The sequence below is a fragment of the Rhinoraja longicauda genome, chromosome 16 (assembly GCF_053455715.1).
Source record: "Rhinoraja longicauda isolate Sanriku21f chromosome 16, sRhiLon1.1, whole genome shotgun sequence".
Classification (NCBI taxonomy): domain Eukaryota; kingdom Metazoa; phylum Chordata; class Chondrichthyes; order Rajiformes; family Arhynchobatidae; genus Rhinoraja; species Rhinoraja longicauda.
Window position 1 is genome coordinate 35220827 of NC_135968.1, and position 12970 is coordinate 35233796.

Sequence of the window (12970 nt, forward strand, 5' to 3'; positions counted from 1 at the left end):
CCATATATAATACAAAAATGAATTATATAGGTCTGTGGACAAAAATAGAAACTCATAAATTACTAAGAAATGAGAGAAAAAATGTAAATATCTTGGGGGTTTATTACTAGGATGCTATAAATTTAAAGCTGTTTTAAAAGGTGTGCTATATAGATCTGATTAAATACTGTATGTGCATCAACCTTGAAGGTCCACGTGAAACAAAAAATACCAGTACAATGCACACAAGCAGCTAAATAGCAGACAATTATATTACAAGATATTATACTTTTATTTTCTCCCGTCTCAAGACATTGTAATAGATTGTCCGCCTGATAGCAGTTTGGCAGCACGAGGAAATATTACCATCCTGTGTATATCTGCCACCAAACTTCCTCATGAGACCCTTGATCAACTGGAAAGGTGAGATTAAAAACAGAAAATACCAGCAATGTCCAGCAGATCCTGCAGCATATGCAGAGAGTAAAAAACTTTATTATTATTGCAAGCAGATGACCTTTCATCAGAACAAACCAGTTCAATCACAAATTAGAAGGCTGTACCTGAAATTGTTGTATTCGGTGTTGAGTACCGAGGGCTGCAAAATGCCTCAGTAGAAGCTCTGTGACCTGCACCAGGCTTCAGGAGAACAGATGTATAAGACCAAAGACAGAAAAGTTAGAATGGGAAGTAAAACGAAAATCAAACTGAAAGGTAACTAGAGGCTCAAGGCTCACATAGACTGAACGATCGTCCAATATGAGTTTGGATTTTCCAATGAATAGGAAACAAAATGGTGGGTGCTAAATGAAATGCACTAAACTTGAAGCAGGGCAAAGGATCCACACAACTGAAAGGAGTATATGAATTCCTGAATATTGGGAAGGGAAGATGTTAAATAGGTAGGTGCTACACATCCTATAATTGTAAGGAAATGTACAGAGAGAAAGAGAGCATGTTGGTGAAGATGAAAGAGTAAAACCGACAATCACAGAAGAGACTCATTAGAATACTGAAAAAGGTGTGTCTGATGGTGGCATTGTATTGAAGGTCATGGTAAATACAGAGAATAATCCATTTAATGTGAAGCCTGATGGGGTGGAAAGAAAGGACAAGAGAAACCCAATTCTAGCTCTTGAGAGGACAGGGTTTGAGAGCAAAAGTGCAGGAAATGAAACAGTAGCATTGCAAACCCCCTCAACTCTGTGGAAAGTGAAGCCATAGTTAAGGAAAAAGAAAGATGTCTTGGAGACAATTGTTGGCAAGGGATGTCAGCAGAACAGATGTGAAAACAAAGAGATTGGAATGGATATCTCCCAAAGGTAAGGAGGAGGAAGGTAGAATTAACAGAGCTGTGTAAGTTCATGGATTTGTAATGTCAAAAGGGGTAGGAGTAGAATTAGGCCATTCGGCCCATCAAATCTACTCCACCATTCAATCATGTCTAATCTATCTCTCTCTCTCCAGCCTTCTCCCTATAATCTCTGACACCTATACTGATCAAGATTCTACCCATCTCTGCCTTAAAAATATCCACTTTACTGGGCCTCCACAGCCTTCTGTGGCAAAGAATTCCACAGATTCACCACCGTCTGACTAAAAAAAATTCTCCTCATCACCTTCCTATAAGAATGTCCTTTAAGCCTGAGACTACGACCTCTAGTCCTGGACTCTCTCATTAGTGGAAACATCCTCTCCACATCCACTCTATCCAAGTCTTTCACTGTTCTGTATGTTTTAGTGAGGTCCCCCCTCATTCATCTAAACTCCAGCGAGTATAGGCCCAGTGCCAACAAATGCTCATCAAAGGTTAGCCTACTCATTCCTGGGATCATTCTTGTAAACCTCCTCTGGACCCTCTCCAGAGTCAGCACATCCTTCCTCAGATATGGTGCCCAAAATTGCTCACAATATTTCAAAATACGGCCTTACCAGTGCCTTATAGAGCCCCAATATAACATCCCTATTTTTGTATACAAGCTCTCTTGAAATAAATGCGAGCATTGAGTTTGCTTTCTTTACTACTGATTTGACTTGCAGATTAACTCTTTGGGAATCCTGCACCAGCATGCCAAGTCCCTTTGTACCTCCAATTTCTGGATTCCCACCCCATTTAGAAATAGTCTATGCCTTTATTCCTACTACTAAATTGCATGACTCCACACTTCGCTACACTATATTCCATCTGCAACTTCTCTGCCCACTCTCCCAACCTGTCCAAGCCCTTCAGCAGAATCCCTGCTTTCTCTACACTACCTGGCCCTCCACCTATTTTCATATCATCCGCACATTTTGCCACAAAACCTTCAAAACCTTCAAACCTCGTCCGAATCATTAATATACTACGTGAAGAGTAGCAGCCCCAGCACCGACCCTTGCGGAACTCCACTAGTCACTGGCAGCCAACCAGAAAAAGCCCCCTTTATTGCCACTCTTTCTCTTCGTTCATCCATTCTGCATTCTGCCCTGTGGTCTCATCTTCCTTGGCAGCCTAACATGTAGCACCTTATCAAAGGCTTTCTGAAATTCTAAGTAAACAACATCTACTGATTAAGTACTTCGAACCATCCTTTATAATGGACTATAAAATCTTACCAACCCCGAAGTCAAACTAACCGGCCTATAGTTCTCACTATTCTGTCTTGCTCCTTTCTTGTGCAGTTGGGTAATATTGGCAATTTCCCAATCATTCTTGATTAGTACAGGTGTCAGAGGTTATGGGGAGAAGACAGGAGAATGGGGTTAGGAGGGAGAGATAGATCAGCCATGATTGTAGGGCAGAGTTGACTTGATGGGCCAAATGGTCTAATTCTACTCCTATTCCTTATGACAACTGACTCTGGAAATATCACTATCAATGCCTCCACAATCTCTAAATCTACCTCTTTCAGAACCCAAGGATGCATCCATCCAGTCCAGGTGACATCCACCTTCAGCCCTTTCAGCTTCCCAAGCACCTTCTTCCTAGTAATAGCCACTCCACTAACTTCCACCCGCCTGATCCTCTTGAATTTCAGGCACATTGCTCTCGTCTTCCACTGTGAAGACTGATGCAAAAAAGTTATCCAACTCCTCTGTAATTTTTTTATTCCCTATTATCACTTCTCCTGCATCGTTCTCCAAAGGTCCAACATTCATTCTTGTCTCTTTCTTGCTCTTTATATAACTGAAGAAACTCTTGCTATCCTCTTTTATATTATTGGTTAGCTTACCTTCGTATTTCATCTTTTCTCCCCTTATTGTCTTTTTAGTTACCTTCTGTTGTTCTTTAAAAGTATCCCAATCCTCCGGCTTCCCACTAATTTTTGGTAGGTTATACGCTTTGTTATAAATTGATGTCGATTGCTAACATCTTCTGATAAGTATATAAATAAATTATGAAAGGGAACAGAAGAACCAGAAATAGACCACATGAACATTAGAGCAGGGTGGAAATTGCAGCAAAGATGATGAAACTTTCAAGTTTTGCACGAGAGTATGAAGCAAGACTAATACAGTTATTAATGACTGGGGAGAAAAGTCGAGGTAGAGGGAACTAAATAAGAATGAAATGAGAACTGTTGCATTCACCACTCAAAGAGACCGAAAGGTTGGACATTTGATTTGGAGCATGAAAATTGAGTCAAAAGAGAAATTCAATTAAGGAGCTAGAATAGGATTTAAGAGCTAAAAGTATATCTACTACTGAAAGTCAGGGAAATTAAATTCTGATACGGCTTGAAGCCATGTAACAGGTTTGTCCATTCCCCAGCAACTAACAATAGTAGGTATTTCAAGAAACATCAGACTGAATAGAATTTCAAAAGAAACAAGAAGAAGCTTTTGATGAGTCTATCGAGGTTTCAGCAGCTGATGTGAGGACTTAAGGATAACAATAAACAAAGACCTGTGTTCATACAATGGTTTTCACGACCTAAGGAGAATCCAAATCATTCTATAGCCAATAAAGTATTTTTTGAGATAAGGCTGCAGTTCAAAAGCAGGGTCATTGGGCACAGAGAACAGGAAGCTTCATAAGGGCCACATGATGGAAATTGCCTGAACGGGTTCAATGACCTTACAAATGTTTCGTTTTTAGTTTAGTTTACCAATGAACTTACTCTGATCCCCAACAGGTTCACCGACTCATGATTAACTCCCCCAATCTTTATACAGGGTGGCCTCCCTAACATTGTAAAATATCCTAATCAGACTAATAGTAAAAGAAACATACATTAAAACCTTGAGTTGAGAATCAGAGTAAAAGACAATACCAAGCAATTCAACTTTAAATAAACAATTTCAAATATAGTATATTATATTTCATTTCAAATTTCATTTTAATCTTTCATTTAAAGCAAACCAATTGTCTGTTCATAAATCCAACATATTTTCTGTCCTGCAAAATCAATCGAGATGAGAAAACATTTCTTCACACAGAGAGTGGTGAGTCTGTGGAATTCTCTGCCACAGAAGGTAGTTGAGGCCAGTTCATTGGCTATATTTAAGAGGGAGTTAGATGTGGCCCTTTTTGCTAAAGGGATCAGGGGGTATGGAGAGAAGGCAGGTACAGGCTACTGAGCTGGATGATCAGCCATGATCAAATTGAATGGCGGTGCAGGCTCGAAGGGCCGAATGGCCTACTCCTGCACCTATTTTCTATGTTTCTATGTTTCTATACCGACCAAAGAACCATAGAACCTGATATAGTTAATATATTTTTGCAACCTGTAATTTATCTGCCTTTTATTTAGTTAAAATGCTCCTGTTAAAAAGAAAACTGCTGCAGATCCTGAAAATTCTGAAATAAAAATACCAATTGCAGAAAATACTTTCCAGATTAGGCAGCTTCAGCAGAGAGAGAAACAGATTGATGGTCTTTTTTTATCAGAAATAGGTAAAATTAGAAAGCAAGGATGTGGAGAAAATATTGGGAATGTCTGTGCTGTGGTGAGACCAGGAGAACATGAATTATGGTGGTGGCGAGAGTGGCTGCTGAAGATATATCGATTGCAGTTGATCTGACTGCAGGGATATTAATGAGGACAGAAAATAAATAAAAACAAAAAAGAGAATAAGCAATGTTAGAATTGTGAGGTACAAAACATTGATTTTGCTGAAAATATAAAATAACAGCAAAGGTATAGCAAAGGTATACCCGGCAGGCCATGTAGCATCTGCGGAGGTGGAAATTTGATTCAGAACTGGTCAAGCCTAACAAACTGGAGAAACCAGTTTTCTGAAATTAAAATAAAAATGAAAATAAAATGCTAGAAGCTCTTAGCAGAGTTCTGATGATGTGTCCTGAAATGTTAACTGTTTCTCTTTTCACAGATGCTGCCTGACCTGCTGAGTCTTTCCAGCATTTTCTATTTTCATATCAGATTTACAGCATGTGCAGTTTTTAAAACATTTCCATTATCCACAATTGTTGATTTCAGTGCTGACGCCTGTACGAGAAACATTGTGTCTTCAGTATCAGCCTTGACTGTGATAACTCTTTTGCCTCAAAGTCATAAGATGTTGATCTTAAAGCCAATTCAGCACCTGCTGCAGGCTGATAGTGCTGAGAGAGCATTGCACTAAGATGTTATCTTTCAAATGAGATATTAAATCAAGTTTGCTTTCTTGAGAAGTACTTGGAAAGTAAAATTAATTTTCTATGCGCGCTGGATAATACATATTCTTAAATTAATACCTGAAATCAATAGCTGAAATAGTCCTATTTGTAGGATCATGCTGTGTGTTTATAGTTTATTATTATTGTCTTGTGCACTGAATTACAGTGAAAAGCTTTGTTTTGCAGGCTATCTAGTCAAATCATACTGTGAATGAGTACAATCATACACAGTATGGAGTGGAACAGTTGGAGGGGATAATAGTAGATCCTCTTCTGGGTCAATACACAAACAGTCACCATGCTATTTTGTATCAATCAAGTCTCAAATCTGTGCAAATATTTTCAAAAGTGTGATTTACTGCAAAAACATTGGAATGTTTGACCATTGTAAAATGGTTGCCACGGTGGCACAGCGTGGAGATGCTGCCTTACAACGCCAGAGACCCAGGTTCAATCTAAACTACAGGGGCTGTCTGTACGAAGTTTGTACGTTCCCCCGTGACCGCATGGGTTTTCTCCGAGATCTGTCTCCTCCCACACTCCAAAGACATACAGGCTTGTAGGTTAATTGGCTTGGGTTTGTATACTTGGTATAAGTGTAAAATTGTCCCTAGTGAGTGTAGGCTTGTGTTAATGTGCAGAGAGTGCTGGTCTGCGTGGACTCATTGGGCCGAAGGGCTTGTTTCCGCACTGTATCTCTAAACTAAACTAAAAATACTAAAAGGTGGCATAGAAATGCAAGTTTATTATTTACTTTCTTTCAAATTATTTTCAAGATTGTTTATAATGTTTTGGGCAGATTGTCAATTCCTGAAGATCACAGATCTCCTGGTTCAATGCATTCCTCCAGACTATCAGTGTGGCTCAGAGTGGTGCAAAACAGCACAAAGCCCCTTCTAACACGTGGCCACCTCTGCTGACAGACTTGCATTGATGATCACTGAGGCCCCATCCCCAGTCACACTGTATGCCAAAGCTTTTTTAGATTCAGAGTAGAAACAGGCCCTTCGGCCCACCAAGTCTGCACTGACCAGCGATCACCCCGTACTCTATCCTACATACTTGGAACAAGTTACAGAAGCCAATTAACTTGCAAACCTGTATGTCTTTGGAGTGTGGGAGGAAACCGGAGCATCTGGAGAAAACCAACTCGGTCACAGGGAGAATGTACAAATTCCGTACTGACAGTACCCATAGGCAGGATCATACCCAGGTCTCTGGCACTGCAAGGCAGCAACTCTACCACTGCACCACTGTGCCACCCTATCACTGAAATTTAAATACAATCGCAAACATTCAGAATTACTCAGGATATGGATTTTTTTAATGCTGAAAGTTATTTCCTAAAATAATTTCAAGAAATTCAAAAACCATGCACACACTCAGACAGTGTGCATACTCACACTTTTATAGCATGAGGAGTTCACTCATGTGGTGGAAGTGCCCATAGGTCTACGCTCCACTAACCAGAAAGCTGGCACAGGAATACCTCAGTTATGAGCCCATTATATTATTACAAATACTGCTAACCAGTCTGATAACAAAAAAAGGTAATTAATCTTCAGGGCAGTCAAAACTTACTCCATCTACAAACAGCCCATCATTCTTTAAGGTGACTAAAATAACAAATTGCATATAACCTAAATGTCACAAAATATATTATTAGTTGCCAAGGCTTTTGCACCAACCGACAAAATCTTTTGACACCAAAGACCTTTCTTTTAAACACATGGTTTGGGCAAATTACCTTCAAGAACTTGATCTGCATTCCTGGTCCTCAATCTACTTTTCACTTTTTGAATTGGGACTGATGCAAAGAGGTCATTGATTTTCTCATTCTGTTAAAAAAAATAGAATCTTAATGCAGCATCTTTGTTCATCCACACAGTAATTTGATTCTCTTTTAACTATGACTTTACTCCAATTATTGCATTAAAATAAAACAAAAAATGCATAAATTACACATAAATTCTTATGCCAAAAGTAAAACCTTGCAACTCTCTATTATGTTCCTACTTTAATCAGTTTGTTCTTCCTTTTGGATAGAGCCACCTCCTGTCAGTTATTAGTTGATAATAATTAAGAGTCACAGAGTCTTATAGCATGGAAACAGGCCCTTCGGCCCAACTTGCCCACACCGGCCAAGATGTTCCATCTATTCTTAACATTTGAAACATATTTTGACCAGATAGTATTGTGTTATTTATTGCATATCTATGCCATTGAAAATATTCTCTTTCTAAATGAAATGTGATCATGCTCATTTCCAGATGAATTTGCATCATTGGAACTGTGGCCAGACATTTCCAGGGTGAGTTGTACTTGCACACCAGGCATAATGTCAGCGTCACAGTGACATCAAATTATGTCAAACCCCACTGCAACCAAATTAATTTCCTGTGTCCTGGAAGAAATGATCATTTGTCAGTATTGGAAAGATCATGCTTACATTGTACAGCCAGATACCAAGGACAGACTCACTAAGACCCATACCTACCCATTATCCTTTGGCAAATCAATCTCTATTCACTCATCTCAACCCCCATTTGGTCAAATCCAGTCCCCCTGATTGCCTACAACCAATCAGCTCAAGCCCTGATATCCTAAGATCCCAAATTCCAGCACTCTGATCCTTAATTGGTCCATGTCCCAAATGAAAAGCCCACCAGCCCATTCTCCCCTCACCTCACTCCACCCCAACTCCCAAATCTGACCTCACTTTGAGATGGCACATTTCCTTTGTGCTCTGCAGTGTACAAATGAATAAGTGCAATGTCTACTCAGTAAAATCGAATGCCCAAAGGAAGGTTGCAGAAATGAGCTGACAAAGGACACAGTGAAGGGGGCAGGGCTCAATGGCCATATGTAGGCATTGCAATCTCAGGTATATTTCTTCAAGGTCAGCATATAGCCAAGAGAAAAGGGGTGTTCAAGACATTCAATCAACCTCCTTGGAAAATTATATTTTTGAACATTTGGAAGTCAACTGATGCCATTTCACGAAAGGGCTTCTGGAGCCAAAAGAGAATAGTAATCCAAATAGGCTTTTTAATGAGATTCTGACCTTTGAAGAACATTGCTAGGAATCACTGAACTCCTTGGACCTTGATGCTCCAAAGGCCCCTGCCATTTACTCTATATGTCCAACCAGAATTTGACTTCCCATACCTCCCATATGTTTGGATTGATAGTATTTTACAGTATCATATGTGACTAGTGTAATATACTCCTTCCGATGCATGCAGTAGGTTTTTTTTCACTTTCTCAGGTCTTGCACCAAAATCAATTTCAACATTGGTTGTACTGCAAGCTGGGGAATCTTGTGTTCTCTGGGTATATGTTGTAATGGGCTTATTGGAATGGTTCAAGTTAGGCATGCTCTCTGTAGAACCTGAAACATTTTGATTGTTCAGGCTTGCTGTGTGTGTAATGTTTTCACTGGATAGCTCTGGCATTGATGCAGTCTGTGAAGCTGGTGCAGCAACTCTTTTTTCTGAAGTCCCCTGTGACCCTTCTTTGTATCTTTTGAGCCTACAATGAAATGTTTTCCAAACTACTGTTGTCACAAAAAGACTGGATGGCAAAATCATCATCTGTCAGAAGAATACGCATCCACTCCTATCCTTTGCTTCCTATCACCAAATCAGTTTTGGACATCATTTGCCAACATGCCTCATATCCTTTTTGCGTTAATCTTTGGGACTAGCCTACCTCAGGGAATCTGGTGAATGTCTTACTGAATTCTATGCAAATCACATCTACGGCATTAATTTTCTTCACCATCTCCTGAAAAAAATCAATTAGATTTGTGAGACATGACGACTCCTCCATAAAACCACGCTGACTCCTACTAATCAGTCCCTGTCTTTCCAAGTGAACATAATTGATTCTGTCCCTCAGAATCTTCTCTGACATCTGATGCATGGCTCACTGGCCTGTAGATTTCAGGCCCTTTTTGAAGAAAGGAACAATGTCAGTTATCCTCCAGTCTTCTGTCACCTCACCAATGGTTAATCCATCAGATCTCCAGAAATATCCTCCCTCACTTTCCTCAGCATCCAGGGATAGATCCCATAAGGTCCCAAGGATTTAATGCATGCCAATATTTCTAATACTTCCTCCTTCCTGACACTGTCATGTTCCAAAATGTCAGTGTAGCCTTCCCTTAACACCACAGCTTTTGCATCCCTCTCCCTGGTGAATACAATAAAAAGCATTCATTTAGGATCTTGCTCACATTCCCTGGTTCTAAACACAGATTAACTACATTCTATTTTAAGATTGGCTATTTAATTTAAATGGAGACAATACTTCACTATGATAATCAATTACTTTTAATCATGTCCACAATTATAAGTGTGATGGCATAAAAGAACAAACTGGAGTATCATCTGAAATTATAAACAATTCACTGACTACAGGAAGGTATTATTGTTATTTTTAATATCACTGAATCACCACTTTATTTTATTTCTAGTCTTACCTCTATGCAATGTAGTGTTGATGCATCATTATCATGTTGTTCATTGATGATATAAATTGCAACAATACCTCGCTTGGGTAATTGATGGTATTTTACAGTATCAGATGTGACTAGCATAACATACTCCTTCCTATGCATGCAGGAGTCTTTTATTTGCACTTTCTCAGTTCTTGCACCAAAATCAATTTCAACATTGGTTGTACTGTAAGCCGAGGAATCTTGTGTTCTCTGGGCACATGTTGTAAAAGGATTATCTAAATGGTTCAAGTTAGACATACACTTTGTAGAACCTGAAACATGCTGATTATGTCTTTCTCCGTAGCCAAGTCTGTCATTTACATTCTGATTGTTCAGGCTTGCTGTATGTGTAATGTATTCACTAGACAGCTCTGGCATTGATGCAGTCCGTGAAGCTGGTGGAGCAGCTCTTTTTTTCGAGTCCCCTGTGACCCTTCTTTGTATCTTTTGAGCCTGCAGTGAAATGTTTTCCAAACTACTGTTTGCCGCAAAAAGCCTGGATGGCAAAATCTTCACCTGAGACATCATATAATCCCAGTAGTCGCGCTTATTTTCTTCCCTTGTGTAAATTGTAGGCAGTTGTTCATTAGTCGGCTCCATTGTTCTACATTCATTAAATAAACATCAGTAGATTTAGAATATCACAGGTTTGTTGCAGTTTTTCATATTCTGCTTTATGATGATCTAATCAGGAAGCAAAATCTTTCAGGGAGAGACTCAGCTCACATATCAAATCCAGTTACAGAACAGCAACATTTGAAGAACCTAAGTATGGAGAACACACAGTATACCATTATCGACAATTGCCAGCCTTGACAATACTATCAAATTCAACAAAAACAGATCATTCCTTAGGGTCATTTCCTGTTAAATCACCATGTTCCAACTATCTAATAAATACACATACCTTAATTTCCAATGCAGGCTGTGTCTTTTTACTCTTGTTTGAGAAAACAGTTGATGCAAATAAATGTTTTATAACGCGAGGAAGCTTTGTAACCCAATCTGTTTGCTTGCTTCAGGATTGATTACACTTTGCAGGCTTTACAGTCTGGTTCAGTCTGCATAAGTATTGTGCAAGTTGTTTCAATCTAATATATAAATTGTGTTCCAGCTCTGACCACACTTAAAACATGTTTGTTCATCATACTTTTATATGCATTGGAATATTCTCAAATCATGCGTGAAATAACTGAGTAAGTCTCCCCTCAAAGTGAACAAAAGATAGCTCTGTTAAAATTCAAGGCAGCGATCACACTCGTCCCATTCACAATTGAACTGTTATCTTTTCACATTGAATTACTTCTTTATTTTGTCTTCTGTTAAGTTATTTTTGTTTGAAGCATGAGATATATTTTATGGTTATTTTGCAAAATCATATGAATTTTGACATAAATAGTTTGTTTATTTCAGAAATAGATTTGATTTTAAATTCATTATCCATTCCCTTAACAGCCAACAATGAACAATGTTGCAATGTGCAAGAACAAACAAGAATGAACAATGTTGCTTCAGGGTTTTGCTTCTGATTTAACAATACTTCTTTCTTCACAACACTACAATCAATCAGATAATAAAAACAATGTCCAATTCACAACGGTCTAGATTTTGTTCATAGCAGGAAAGAAAAAAAAAACAACAAAAAATATCCAGCAGGTCAGGTAGCATCTCTGGAGAAAGAGAGTTAATGTTTCAAGTCGATGACATTTTGATAGAAGGCTTTTGATATTCATCTGACTGACAGTTGTTCAAAGACTTTTTGAAGGATTGTCAGTAGAAATATCTACTAACCTGGTGTCTATTTCAGCACAAGACCTTCTACAGGGACCTGTAATACCCATGAGCAAACCAAACAACAATGAAACCAACCAGATTGGAGAATCTTCACTGGGATGGACCATGAGTAAGGGGACAAGGCAGGAGAATGGGGTTAGGAGGGAGAGATAGTTCAGCCATGATTGAATGATAGAGTAGACTTGATGGGCTGAATAGCCTAATTCTGCTATAAAAAAAAAGCGTCAGCCATTTAAATTACATGTAAACACTGTTTTAATTATTTGTTGGGATGTGGCCATGGCTGGTAAAGTCAGCAATTATTATTCATTCTTTATTGTCCATGTGAAAATGGTGGCAAGTCATTTTTTGAAAATTGCAGTTCTTCTGCTGATGTTACCCCCATTGTGCTGTCAGGTAGGGCGTTCCAGGATTTTAGCCAAGTGTCAATGAAGGGTTAGCAATATATTTCCAAGTCAGGATGATATATGACCTGTAGAGGATGCTCCTCTGCTGCCCTTGTTCTTTTCATGATGGATGTCAAGGGTTTGGGATATGCTGTTGGTTGGGGCTGGATAAGGGAAAGAATGTTTAGGATGGTTGACCGATGACAATCTAGTGGACTGGTTTGACTTGGATGGTTTAGAGATTGTTGAGAATTGTCACCACAGCCATCATCCAGGCAAGTGGAGAGTTCTCCAGCACACTCCTGACTTGGGTCTTGTAAATGATGGAAAGCCTACGTGTACCAGGACTTGAGTCACTCACTGCAGGATAACAGACTTAGATCTGCTTTTGCAGCCATTTTTCACATAACATTTTCAGTTGATTTTCTGGTCATTTAGATGCTTTGTTTACTTTTTCTCTTACTTTTGTGTTTGCCCTGCATTTTCTGAGCAAGATTTACCTGGGTTATTTTACATTGTTGACTAGATACCAATGTTCTAACAGTACTGGAACAATTTGGCTCGAGGCACAGTTTGTCCTGAAGCACTGGTAATTGATACTATCACCAGAATGTAGTTTGTTCTTATAGCCTTTACTGAATTGGCTGAAGCCAGGCTTTTATCATGTAGGAAGAATTTCAAGAAGCTGAAGTGAATCATCTGTTTAGCAAT

General features: G+C 39.0%; 1 protein-coding gene across 1 annotated transcript in view; it reads right to left on the minus strand.

Annotated features, from left to right (window-relative positions):
• LOC144600958 (uncharacterized) overlaps positions 1–11074 on the minus strand; it is a 137626-nt gene extending 126552 nt beyond the window's left edge. Inside the window, exons 1-3 of the mRNA XM_078412862.1 lie at positions 10987–11074; positions 10062–10844; positions 7326–7416 (exon numbers count right to left, since the gene is read on the minus strand). Of these exons, the coding sequence (XP_078268988.1) occupies positions 7326–7416; positions 10062–10679 (709 nt within the window). The 5' untranslated portion in view covers positions 10680–10844; positions 10987–11074. The remainder of the gene's footprint in view (positions 1–7325; positions 7417–10061; positions 10845–10986) is intronic.
• Between the last annotated feature and the right edge of the window lie 1896 nt (positions 11075–12970).